Source organism: Lepidochelys olivacea (assembly GCF_965140295.1).
Source record: "Lepidochelys olivacea isolate rLepOli2 genome assembly, chromosome: 9".
Taxonomy (NCBI): domain Eukaryota; kingdom Metazoa; phylum Chordata; order Testudines; family Cheloniidae; genus Lepidochelys; species Lepidochelys olivacea.
Window position 1 is genome coordinate 5,552,926 of NC_140419.1, and position 13,562 is coordinate 5,566,487.

Below are 13,562 nucleotides of genomic sequence, written 5' to 3' on the forward strand. Positions count from 1 at the left end.
AGGTAAAACCATGACCAGAGAATTCCTGAAGTCGTAGCCTTTCTTAACAGATTTCCCACCAGTTCCCCTTCTATGTGTGAAACTAGCCCTGAGCTACTGACCAAACATGCCCTGTGTCATGCTGGTTAATGCCGCTTTTCTTTACCAGTTTATTCCAGACTGTATTCTACAGCTCTGCAAGTGCAAGGCCGCTTTTTCTTTCTTTAATTCCAGCCTGGCAGCTGAGTCTGTTCTGCTAAAGCAGAGGGGACATGCAATCTGTGCCATGTTTGATTTGCAGTTAGAAAAGTGGCAGCATTTTCCAGTGGAAAATAGACCTCTCTAGGAGTCAGGATGCCTGGGTTCTCTGTTCTACCACTGTGACCTTAAACAACTCACTTAGCCCGTCTGTGGGTTTGCTTTCCCCATGTGTGTAACTGGAATACTAATACCCATCTTTGTGAAGGCTGTTGGGGCCTCTGGATGAGTGGTGCTGTAGCTGTGATAGGTACTGACGTTTCCATAATTAAAGCTAGCAGCTGGGGCCACTAGTTTGTATAAAGCGGCTGGGTTTTTCACACTTCCCCTGACTGCATAAGTCCATAGAGACTCATTTGTACACCTCAGTGTTGGAATATCCCCATTTGTCTAAACCAGGGGTTCTCAAACTGGGGGTTGGGACCCCTCAGGGGGTCGTGAGGTTATTACATTAGGGGTCGCAAGCTGTCAGCCTTCACCTCAAAAGCCTTCACCTCAAACCCCACTTTGCCTCCAGCATTTATAATGGTGTTAAATATATTTAAAAGTGTTTTTAATTTATAAGGGGGGGTCACACTCAGAGGCTTGCTATGTGAAAAAGGTCACCAGTACAAAAGTTTGAGAACCACTGGTCTAAACCGATGGAAGTGGTAGCCAAACCCTCAGCTCTTTGAGACCAGAAGTAAGCAGAGTTTTAGCCCCCACTTTTTTCCCTTTTGTTAAATTGAAATGGAGGAGTAGTGTTCGTTCCAACAGCAAAGAGCCCAGTTTAAGTGCCTGGATCGATTTTTATTCTGTATTTATACAGCACTCGAGGTGGGCTAGGCACTTTACAGATAAGGCCCCTGCACTAAGAAGCTGGTTTACAGAAACTTTGGTTCATATCCTTTGGATTTCAGAGCCATCTACCATCTGGATGCAAATTGTGTTTCCCTCCTATATGTCACTTGCCAAATGAAACTTCAGACAGCTACCTAGGGAAATATTCTATCACTGTGAAATTGCAGAGGGAACATGTTTTGGCAAAAACTCCTTGTGCCATGGCTCTGTGCTCTCAGAAGCTCCTTTCTGGTCACCACTTCTTCCTGTCTAGGCTTTGCTTTCCATGTCCCCATCCAGAAGGCTGAAAGGTTGGTATCCTGCCTTGTCGTCCTGTTTTCTGTAATACATCCTAGTCACCACCGTTATGATGAAGGTCTCCAGGATAAGCAACTGCGCACTCATGTCTGAAAACAAACCAAGAAACAGAGGGGTTAGTTGACATGTCTTTCATTAGCGTTCTTCCCTATTCACTCACCAGCCAGAACAGTAGAGTTGTTTAAAGAAGTATGTTACAAAGGTAAGGGGAAATCAGGATTCACTAGCTCCCAGCAGTTACCATATGGGGGCTAAAAATATTTCCTTTTGGACAAAGGATTAATTTGCTCTTTAGAGCAGCAGAATTTCACTTCCATGCAGGTGAACAGTACCTATGTCTAGCTAATGAGTAAGGCCTAGTTCTGCCTTGTCCCTCACCCAAGGCAGGGGCCTAGTCTCGCAGACAATGCAGTCTACTTTGCTTTTACAAGAGTGTTGAAGAGAAGCTGGCCTGGAAAATTCCCAGGAGAAAGGGCTGGAAACAAATACAGCAGCAGCTGGATTGACTAAACTAACAGTTGCCACTTCAACAGGCTGTTTTTCATTGGTGAGCAAATGTGTAGATACGCCTAGTCTCCTGCTGCGTCACGACGTTGAAAATTACAGCTGTCTTTGCTACAGTGGAGATCGCAGGTTTGTATAATTTTTGGTGGTGCCCAGAAGGGGTCCAAGTCCTGCCCCCCTCCTCCCCCTCAGCCTTCCCCACACACACCCCTTCCTTGTAAGCTGATACATATTTTTTTATGTGGGGGGGTGGAGGGTGAGAGAGGGTGAGAAAACCTGGATTTGTGCTGGAAATCACTTTAGATAAGCTATTACCAGCAGGACAGTGGGGTGGGAATAGGTATTGTTTCATATTCTCTGTGTATATATAAAGCCTGCTGCAGTTTCCACGATATGCATCTGAGGAAGTGAGCTGTAGCTCACGAAAGCTTATGCTCTAATAAATTGGTTAGTCTCTAAGGTGCCACAAGTCCTCCTTTTCTTTTTGCGAATACAGACTAACACGGCTGCTACTCTGAAACCCATATTTTTTTAAATAATGTAAAAATAGACTGGAAACAGTAAACATTTAACAGTTTTCCAATATTGCACAATATCACTATCGTAAGAAAAAATTATTTAACTAAGAGTATCAACTTTATTAATACTCGTTTGAATACGAAAACAACCCAGCACTCTTGGATCAATAACCCTCAAAAGGAAACAGCTCTGTCTAATTCGCTATTGGACTCCAACCATGTAAATCTTGACAGCTAAGACTGATGAAAACTCCTTTTCTGATCTTTTAGATTTGCCACATCTTTCTTTTGTAAAAAGAAAAGGAGTACTTGTGGCACCTTAGGCAATTTATTTGAGCATAAGCTTTTGTGAGCTACAGCTCACTTCATCGGATGCATACTGTGGAAAATACAGAAGATGTTTTTATACACACAGACCATGAAAAAATGGGTGTTTATCACTATAAAAGGTTTTCTCTCCCCCCACCCCACTCTCCTGCTGGTAATAGCTTATCTAAAGTGATCACTCTCCTTACAATGTGTATGATAATCAAGGTGGGCCATTTCCAGCACAAATCCAAGGTTTAACAAGAACGTCTGAGGAACAGTGGGGGGGGGAGGAATAAACAAGGGGAAATAGGTTACTTTTTATAATGAATCAACCATTCCCAGTCTCTTAACTTCAGTTTGCAGGCCATCACTTGATGAATTACCCTTTTGTTCTTTTTCTCTGGGTAACTTTATTAAGAATGTATCCATTGTTGTTTATTATTACACAAAATTAATGGGATTATTATTACACAAAATTGTGGGAGGAGACTCAGGGTAGGGCAGAGGGTTGGGGTGTGGGGGGGATGAGGGCTCTGACTGGGGTGTGGGCTAGGGATGGGGTTTGGGGTGTGGGAGGGGCTCAGGCAGAGGGTTAGGGGGGGTGAGGGATTTACGGTGCAGGAGGGGGCTCAGGGTTGGGGTGTGGGGGGTGAGGAGTAAGAGATTCCTTTCCTCTCCCAGGCTGGAGAGCCGGCAGAACTCGGTTACATGACTGGCATTACTACGCGGGGTGTACACTATTTTAACTGGCTTTGTTGTTTTAACTATTATACAAATATTTCAGCCTAGTAACCAAGATGAAAGGAATCTAAAAGGGTAAATCTTCATTAATGTGCACAGGGAGGTAAATGCGAAACTCTGTTATTGGAGACATGGCCAGCCTGAAAGCCATGTATTGTAAACAAGTATTTCTTTACCTCTTTATGGCTCTCTCTAAGTCTGCACATCTCTTATCTTGGACAATGAAAATCAATTAAGGTGCTTCCAAGTTCTCAGTGTTGTAATCTTCGGGTTGCGAACACTTGATGGAAATTTGTCCTTGCTGTAAAACCAGTGTTTTTAATGGAATTTAAAAGAATAACAGGGGGGGTATTTTTCTGTGGGTCTTCAGGGTTTGTTTTTATAAAACTAATTTTTGAGATAAAGTGTCACCTTACTCGGCTTGTCTACACTGGGGTTTCACACTAACAAAAACTGCCAGCACAAGTCATGATTAACTGGGCATGGATTGTCTACACTAGGGGCTTGCACAAATGCAGCTATGTTGATGTAAAATAACCCAGTGCGGACAAGGCCTACAAGTCAGACAGTCTACCCCCCACAGCAATGCACCCCTAAGAACCACATGGAAAGAAATGCCAACTCCAAAGCAAAGAATGGGGCCGGGGATGACAGGTTCACTGTGCAGGAGGGGGCTTGGGGCTGGAACAGAGGGTTGGGCTGTGAGAGCTCCGAGTGGGGGGTGAGGGCTCTGACGGGGGTGTGTGCTCAGGTGGGGCTGGGGATGAGGGGTTAACGATGCAGGAGGGTGCTCAGGGCTGGGGAAGAGGGCTGCAGGGTTCACGGTGCAGGACAGGGCTCAGGGCTGGGTTACAGGGTTGGGGTTGGGGGAGTGAGGGCTAGGGCTGTGGGCTCTGGGGCGGGTCTGGGCCGGGGATGAGGAGTTCAAACTTTGGGGTGCAGCAGGCAGGCTGCCCTGGGGCTGGGGCCAGAGAGGAGGACTCCCCCCAGCCCTCTCCCCACCAGCAGCAACAAGCTCCAGGGTGGGGCCTCCCTCTCCCCGGCACAACACTCACCCAAGCCCCAGGCTGCTGCTCAGGAGGTCCAGACAGGATAAGCCCCCTCGGAGTTGCCGGGCAGGGGGTCTGCCATGCCGCTGCACCGCCTCCCCTCCGCGGGTGCAGCAGTCAGCCTGCCACCCGTGCCACTCCATTAGCCGGCAGCGGCCAGTGAGGGAGGGCAGTGCAGAGCTGCAGGGGGCAGCTGCCTGGGGCAGGCAGGGACACTCAGGGCAGAGGTGCGGGGGCAGCAGGCAGGGCCAGGGGAAGAGACCTGGCCCTGAACATTGGAGGAGCCGGGTCCCTGGGGCCCTGAATTTGTTGGAGCCCGAGCACCAGGGGCCCATACAACTCGCCGCCCTTCATGGAGATGCAAAGAAGGCAATTACACTTTCCTTCAAGGAGTGCAATAAGAGGAGCTTCTCCTTTTCTTTCAAAAGGGAAGAAAAAAACATTGTGAAAATATTCCTGTGCCATGGAGAGAGAGGCCGACTTCAATCCTGGGCCAGTTTTCATCCTTAAACTAACCCAGGCCAGGGCCTCTTGCTACTCACACTGTGACCTCGTCTTGGAGGACAAGGGCGGGTCGCAGGCGATCTGGCCACTGCTTTGCAGGATGCTCAAGATGGAGGGCTGTAGCGCAGTCAGGATGAGGAGCACCTGCCACCAGAAGAAGTGGGGATGAGAGAGCTCTTGCCAACTGAGGGACCCCCACCAGGGGGTGTGTTGGTGTATCCAAGGCCTAGCCCCTTCCTTCACGCTGACTTTCTCATTCTAGCAGCTAGTAGCTTTCTTGCATACCCTTGGCCTCCCGAGGCCCCCGCAGCAAGCTCCAGCTCTGCTTTGAATACGTGTCCACGGGTCAGCCTTGCTGCCGCTTTGTGCTAGAGACTCAGCTGCTGAGTCTGTCACCACCTACCCTATTCCTCAGCCGTTCGTGCCACTACACTGGTACCTCACTCTATAGCCTTAAAAACCGGAGTAGAGGGGGTTTAATGTTAGCCCACTTTCCTGATACTTAAAGCATCTAAATTATTTCCTGGGACCACTCCCTGCGTTCCCATATCAGGTGAGGAACTGGTTCTTGAGCCCTACAGGGGTTACACCACCCAGCTTTGTGTCTAGGCAATAACTATACATTATTCAAACTACAGTGACCAGTTAAGTCTAAATATGAGTCCTTTGCTGATCCTGCTGTAGCTTGGGAGAAGCACAGTATCCTCTCTTTTGGGGCAGACTTCATAAGATCTTCCTCTTTTCTCCTTGGTCCACAATTCCTGCCCTCCCCCTCACCCCCATTTTTTTTTTAAACTAAACTTTCAAATCCCTGCTTACTCAAAGGAATCTTTATGTCAGTTTCTCCATTTTTACATAATTTCCCCCTTCTGTGTCTGCCATTTCAATGCCAGGTATCCTAGCGTGTGCTGGAATCCTTCTCTGTCTTGATCCACCCTCCTGTGTACTCCTGCTGCTCACTCACCGCATATGGCAGGGGTACTTGTGGGAAAGCGGGGTTGGTCTTAAGCATTGAGCTGGTCCTATTGCTCATTCCACACCTGAAGCCCCTCATGCTCCTTGAGAGGACGAGGTAGTTTCAAGACAGGGGAATAGAAAGGCAGCCAGCTCTGGGGTATCAGCCAGCCGGAATATGGTATGCTGCACATGTGGGGCGAGTGGAGTTTTGAAGGACCCAGTTTATAGGTGCAAAGGCCAATGAAAGCCCCTTTGAGGCCAGGAAAATGCTAACAATCGGTAATCACCCCGAGCAATGTTACCTGGAAACAAGCGAACTTGGCCCCCATGTTCTGCTCTGCCAAATGCACCCTCGCCTGGCGGAACATGATCCCAAGGGCCCACAGAGCAAAGATGGTGGAGAACCCAAGGCAGGTGTTTATCCAGAGTGCCACGCTCTTAGCGGAGATCTGGGAGGGACAGAAGAAAAGGAAGCATGGCTGTGATTTCCAGCCCCGAGTAGGAGATGGAGCATTGTCCAGGATGGGGCACAGACATGCTGCCCTGATACCCCTGGGCACTGGGGAGAGATGGAGAATCCGAGGAAGACAGGCAGCCCCACAAGTTGCTGTCATGTTCCCCTCCCGCTGCACAACCAGGGAAGCAGTCTCCCTTCTAATGCTGGAACTATGGCCCAGAGTCAGAGGTAGGGCTAAAGTGGTACCCTAACCCCTCTGCCTTCGATGGGTGAAGGATTATGACTTACATCAGCTGGATTGTAGTTTCCATCTTCAGCCAGGGCCAGCCCCACAAAGACACAGGCTGTCTTGAAGAAGGCGAATTGGAAAGTGCCCAGAAGAAAGAGTTTAAGTTTTCTCCTATGATGGCAACAGAGCAAGACGTCAGTGACCGCTCCGGAGCCAGGAGCTTGCTCCTTGCAAATCTGCTTTTTACCCAACCTTCCACCACTTGCCACCTTGCCTTGCCCTCAGGCCACCCCTTCTAGGCCTGCAGAACGGACTATAACATGAGACTGGAATGCCCTGTGAGCCAGAGACCAAAACTGCCTTGTGAAATTCACGGGGATTTCTAGTACAGCCCTTCCCTGCCACTGGCCAAGCACATCGGACAGCAAACTCTTGGGAGCAGAGACCTTGCCTTGTGGGGCTGATCTATAAATCATCCCACATCTTTCGCTTGGCTTTTGGTAGCACCTGGGAGCCCTAGTCATAGACCCTGCCCCCACGGTGTGAGGTGCTGGACAAATGACAAACGAAAAGACAGCCCCTGCCCCAGAGCGCTGACAGTTTCCGTATAAGATAAGATGACAGCTGGATCCAGACAGACTGGAGAGTAGATGGAAACAATGAGCCAACACTTGGGGCTGCTCTAGATTGCACAGAGGTGGACTGAAGCCAACCGTTGCCCCTTCCCTCCACGGGGTGTGGTGCAAGCAGAGCTCAGCTGCTCCCATGCTTCTGGCCAGGCACCTTCAGAGGGAGTTATGAGGTTCAATGTACCTCTTGGGAGAAGCTGCATCGCCCAATGGCCGGATTCTCGTAAAGGGAGGGGCTAAGGAACCCGCATTCCTCCCAGCCACTGCTGTCCCTGTATAGTGCCCCAGGGCCCCCATCAGCGCCCAGGCCCGGCAGCCTTACTTGGTCATAGTGATGCGCGGGCAGCAAGGGCAGCAGCAGCAGCAGGGGCCTGTGCTGATCACCATGGGCGTGTCCCTCAGGGCTTTGAGCAGGGCCTCCTTCCCCCCGAAGCCTTCCACCATGATCAGCATGAGGAGGTAGAAGCATATGCTGAAGTACCTGGGGGCAGCACGGGGGGCAGAGAGCGAAGTCAGCCCAGGGAGGTGACAACGCCACAGCACAGAGTTTGCTCCGCACGGGGCCAGGCCCCGCTCCTGCAAGGTGCAGAGACAGATTAACACACGGGGGGGGGGCTGGGCAATTTGGCAGCCCCCGGAAAAATCTCATGATGCTTGGGCAGCAGGATTTAGCTGCTGCATCGTCTGCTCTGCTAGTTGGGCTGGCTGGGCTTGGAGCAAGGCTTCTTGGATGAGCCGGTGAGGGGATCAGCCGGCGGGAGGCTCTTGCATCTGGCTGGGCAGCCAAAGGGAGATGGGGAACACCACCTCCTGCTGTGTCTCCTCCAGTCCCGGCTGGAGTCCTACTGCCCCGAGCCCAAGGACACAGGCTACAGGCTGCAGCCTGCAGCACATCAGCGACCGGGAGAATGTAGACAGGAAGAGGGGTGGGCTGGCTGCTGGGATGGGGAGCTCCCCGCAGCCAGGGGCGCTGGGGAAATCCCCACTACCTCAACCCACCAGTGAGCTCCCAGGGAAATGCAGCCCCACAAGCACATGGGGAACCAAGGGGGGGCTCTCTGCTGTCCTCAATGGGGGAAACATGGAAACCCCCAACCCTACACACACACACACCCCCCCCGTGGTCTCTGCCTTAGCTCTCAATATTCAATCACTTCTCTCCCCAGGTGTGACCTGTTCTCTCTCTCCTCCTCTTCCAGTTTTTTCCTGTGTCTTTTGGTGATTGCAAAAGACATGGTGAGACGGAGGCTTTGTCTGGGTTTTTCATACCTCCAGCCACGGTTTCGAGGCCTTTGGATGCCCCTATCTCTGCACCTCACAATGCAGCATTATTTACCTCATCCTAGTATGTCATGAGGTAGCCCTGTTTACCCCCACGTGAGATCGTTGTGGATCCCACCTCTCCACGCATGTGGTTCTTGCCGTGGGATCTTAGGGTGGGTTCTTGCCATGTCCAATTTGACAGGGCATTATTCACCCCCTGCTCAGCTGATATGAGGCCTTCCGTAGTACAGTTCTCCCACTTCGGCAGTGGATGAAAGACATAGTGCTATTTACCGACGGTACGTTTAAGCTCTGTGTGTGTTTCCCCCTCACCCAGCATGAACTGATGTGGCTCTGTTTACACGGGGCCCCAGATTCCAGCCCCAACTCACTCAACTATGAACTTCACAGATGAATTGTGGCCCACCCAAATTTACTTCACAAAGATGGCCGGTGGAAACAACTGCTGCCCTAGGCATCCATTCCTATGGGAATGCCAAAGCCAAGCCGGGCTAGGGATAAAACATAAAGGACAAACCCAGATAGTTATAGAAATGGGAGAAATGTATCTTGGGAGGCCCTTCAGCTCCAGTGACTTATTTCCCTTCCCTCCATTACACCAATGATGAGGCATTGGGAGACGGGAGTGCTGAATATTCTCTCTCTGCAGGATTATTGGACAAACTATATTCTCATTGGCTTAGTAATGACAGAACTTGCTGTGGTGTGCTCTGGCTAATCAGAACCTGGCCTCTTCTTCACAGTGTGATTGAATGGATACGTACATGCTCGTTTCTGTTTACGTTTTAGCACTAACTGTTACAGCTAACTGGTAAAATGTCACCTTGCTCACGGTTTGACATGAACTTTGGCACCCATCAGAGTCTTTCAATGTTTCTTCATAGCTGAAGTGATCAATTGTAAACTTTGCTTTAAATCAGTTCTCACCATTGGCTGAACCTTACAGTTCTGAATAATGAGTCATTGTGCCTCAGGTTTGGCTTATTTCTTTTAATTAAGTTACTTTCTGGAACGGTGCCGCCTGTTCTTTCAGACAATAGAAAAACTGAAAGATAACGCGATCAACAGGTGGGAAAACCGCACACTGGCCATGTTCAAGATAATTGGGGGAGATGAAAGACCCACTTCTTGGCCTGCGAACAACTGATTCCTGTAATACCAGGGTTGCCCAGGTTAGCAGTGTGATGGTATGGATAAGATCTAGCTAGATTCACTTTCTGTGTGGAAAAATTGAGCAGTTAATATAGGCATAAGGAACCGGGATAGGATTTGCTTCGTTAGTAAGGCCGTGTGTAAACACTGAATTGAGTCATCTTATTAATACAGTTTGATACATCCATGTTTTTTATGCGGCGGGAGGAACGTTCTTTGTGCCCAGGGCCCTAATAAATCTTAATCCGCCTCTGGCTAGGCCAGGAGCAGCCGGATCAGTCCGAGCTCCCCCAGGCTGCAGCAGGGCCGGGTGGTAGCAATACTCACATGCCAATAGCCATCTCCACCACCATCATGGAGCGTGGTAACCAGAGCCCAAAGCAGCAGAACACGGAGACCATCTGGAGAAGAAGGGAGGGCAGGCCCAGCGTAAACGGGAGGTAGCCAGGCATGCTCCAGTCCAGTTCCCCCACAGGCCCTGGGGTAGGCGGGTGAGCTGATGGCAGAGATGGGCCCACAGCAGAACTCTGGAGCTCCACGGGTCGGCCCGTTTACAATCCAAGCTCTATGGGGCTGGATTTTGCAATTGGTCCCTTGCCCTAAAGTGGTCTCAGCATCTCATCACCCCCGCTACTTGGGGGAGCTCAGAGACCTGGCATGATCCCAGATCCCCCTGGGATATTTGCAGTGCACCCAACTCTGGATCCACTCTCTAATGCAGATGTAATAAACCAGCCCAGCACGGTCCCCTGCCCTCCGCAAGCTAAAGCTCCAGGGCTCACTCCCAGCCTGCACTGTCCATCAGCATAACAGGAACCCACAGCATGGCTGTGAATGCCCGCCAGGATCCTGTTGCCATCCCCTCCCTCACAGCGAAGGCTGGGGCTCACCGTGGGGGCCGAGCTGCTCCAGATGAGGGTTTTCATCTTGATCACGCATCGGATCTTCTTTGACAGGTAGATGGCTTCTTCAAGGAAGATGGCAACCGACACCAGTGTCAGGAAGGTCATGAGGCCATGGATGGAGAGCTCGATGGGGTCCAGCTCTGCAGGGAAGGGAGGGGATGAGAGAGATGTCACGGCCGTCCCTCCCATGCAGTGCAAAAGCCCCCTGGAAATCTGCATGAGATGTGAACACGCTCTAGGGAGGGTGAGTGGTTGGCCAGCCGTCCCTCTGCCTTTTCTCCCCTGTCCTCAGGGCTGGGTCCCTGCCCCTCCCCACTGCCCCACTTCCCTGCTCTCTCCCTCAGCCCTACAACCAGGAGCCCTTTCCCCCTGCCCAGCACCGGGGCTGAGAGGGCGGGACTGCTCTGTGACCCAGCCAATATTGAGTCCTGGCCCAGTCTAACTCTCTCCCCTCCCCCCGCCGACACCCATGGGGCAGCGCCCCCCACGTACTGTACAGCAGCTGCAGCGAGGTGGGCGGCTTGGAGACACAGGCCAGGGGGACGCTGAAATTCGTAATCAACAGCTTAATCAGCTGAGGTGAGAACCTGCAGGAAAACCAGGCCCCAGGTTAGCTCCGCTCTCGGGCTGGAGTCCAGTCCCACCTGTGGGGAGGGATTCGAGGGGTGCAAAGCGGCCCCAGCTCTTCTCGGCCAGCAGCTTGCACAGGGCGCTGTAAGATCTGCCCATCTGCAATGGGTCATCGGCCAAGCTCGCCCAGCCCAGCTACGCAAGGGCTAATCATACAACTTGGCCCCCTGCAAAGCCCCATGGCCACTGGGAGCGCTGCTGGCCTCCCTGGGTGGAAAGCACTCGATGGGCAGCCCTGATTCATAACCCCCCCAGCCGGGGCAACAGCAACCAATCACAGGCTGCAAAGGGGCCAGGGGACGAGGAGTGACCCCTGTGAAATGAGTGTGGCAGGTCTCAGCCCAGTTCCCTTGGAGCAGGTGCCCCAATGACTAATCACTCGTGGGGCCTGGGTTTAAGGTGAGGTGAGTTTATGGCTAGGCATTTCTGGGCAGGGCTGGCGTAGTTAGAGTAACCAGATAGCAAGTGTGAAAAATCCGGACTGGGGGGGTGGGGATAATGGGTGCCTACAATAAGGAAAAGCCACGAAAATCAGGACTGTCCCTATAAAATCAGGACATCTGGTCACCCTAGTCGTGGTCGGAGGTGACCAGCACTAACTGCCCCAGAGCTGGCAGAACAGGGTGACACATCCTGCTTCCCTGGGTACTCAGCCCTCTGTAGCAGATGGGATCTGCCCTGGCTTATAAATAATGGCACTCAGCAGGGAGCAGATTGCACCAAGTGTCTGGACATTTCCCGAGGGCATTGGGGCCGGAGGGGGGGTGGGGAGGGAATTCACCCTCCTCCTTCACACAGTCCTCAGCCCCCAGCACGCCCCACACCAGTGCAGAACCAAGCAGCTGCCGGCTGAGCAGCGAGGAGCTGCTCTGCCTGCAGCCTCGAGGTCCCTTACCTGGGGTCGGATAGGAGCTCTGCAGAATACTCCATTCTGCCCCTTCCCCCGGCGATCACGCTGGCTCCTGCTCACCTTCCACAAGCCCAGCTGCTGGCTGGCAAAAGGCTCCAGCAGCGTTTGCCAGGCGGGGGCAGAGTCCCAAAGGTCGGCGCTCACAGCCCGGCCTTGTGCCGTTGTAACTCCCCTTCCGGGGTGGGGGGAACGGATCAGTGGTCACGGTGCATCCCCCGTAGGTAACCGGCTGTGGTCTGTCTGGGGACACAGACACTCCAACTAGCAGAGCAAATTCAAGGGTTACCACGAATCTCAGTCAACCGGTTTGCACAAATAACTCCCCCACCCCGCCTTCTCTGTGTGTGTCAGGAGGTTCATTGGAGGAGAAAGTGGTTCATCCCCGCTCTGCAGAGAGGAGCTGCCTTGGCTATCAGCTGCCAGGTTATTGACCTGGGGCCCAACAGCACTAACCAGCCAGGATCGGGGGACTTTGCATCCGCAGCAGGGAGAGGACGGCTTTCTAACGTGGAGAAAGTGGAGTTAATGCAGTGTGTGCACGCATGTGTTTTGTGGGGCGAACTCTGGCCCCCCTGCTCGGTGGGAGGGTGACTCCATCATTCAGAGAGCCCTGGGGGTGACAGTGGAGGGCAAAGCAGACAGGAGTTTGCCTTGGGACCCGGCTGTGCACGAAGCCAGTTCAGCTCTGGGCTTTGCAGTAGTGAGCCCACGTGGGGCCTGCTCTGTGGGGCTGGGCCCTGGCACAGCTGGGCAAAGTGGAGAGAGTTCAGCGAAGAGCAGGGGTGGTGGGGGGAAGCGAGTCAAGGGGGAACAACTGAGAAGGGAAAATGAAAGAAGCAGAACAAGCTGAAACTGGTTGAGCAGCAGCTCAGGGGGAGGGGATTCATTGGAGGCCTGAGGGGGGTGCACTCGCTGCAGTGGGGTGGAATTTAAAAAGAGAAAACATGGGAAAGGGTCCGGAGAGTGAATCGTTCCCCTGGAGCAGCTCTGTTGCTTGGGGCACTTAATGCTAGCCTGGACGAACTGCCAGCAAACAGGTCAGGGAACAGCCCAGCCCCGGCCCCAGGAGACGGACCAGAGCAGCAAGTGGGTCATTTCCATCTCTAACGTCCAGTCCTACAGATGGAATCGCAATTAACCTTCCTGCCACCACTACCGGCCTGGGCTCCCGGCTGGCCTCTGGCTTCACCTCCCTGGGTGCTGAGCAAAGTCACGGTGAAACCTTCTACCAGGGACACGTCATGGTCTCTCGGCAGCGAGGTTTTGCCACCGCTCCAGTGCAGTTCTGCAGTGTGGGGTGTGGAAACCCACCAGCCCCCCAGGCTGGGCTTCACTCTGATTTGCACCAGAGCTGAGCTGCAATTGGGGCCCAGCCTGTGGGCACGTGGGGATGGGCTTGGAGCTGCCAGG

The 13,562-nt window shown here is 52.4% G+C and overlaps 1 protein-coding gene across 1 annotated transcript; it reads right to left on the reverse strand.

Moving 5' to 3' along the window:
- Nucleotides 1-1,005: 1,005 nt before the first annotated feature.
- On the reverse strand, nt 1,006-12,482 carry SLC51A (solute carrier family 51 member A). Its single transcript, XM_084638271.1, has 9 exons — nt 12,138-12,482; nt 11,105-11,199; nt 10,598-10,752; nt 10,035-10,108; nt 7,594-7,752; nt 6,702-6,813; nt 6,259-6,405; nt 5,038-5,143; nt 1,006-1,463 (listed from the first exon to the last, which is right to left on the reverse strand). Exons 1-9 carry the CDS (start codon nt 12,170-12,172, stop codon nt 1,327-1,329), a joined length of 1,020 nt encoding a protein of 339 aa, XP_084494397.1. The 5' UTR covers nt 12,173-12,482; the 3' UTR covers nt 1,006-1,326.
- Between the last annotated feature and the right edge of the window lie 1,080 nt (nt 12,483-13,562).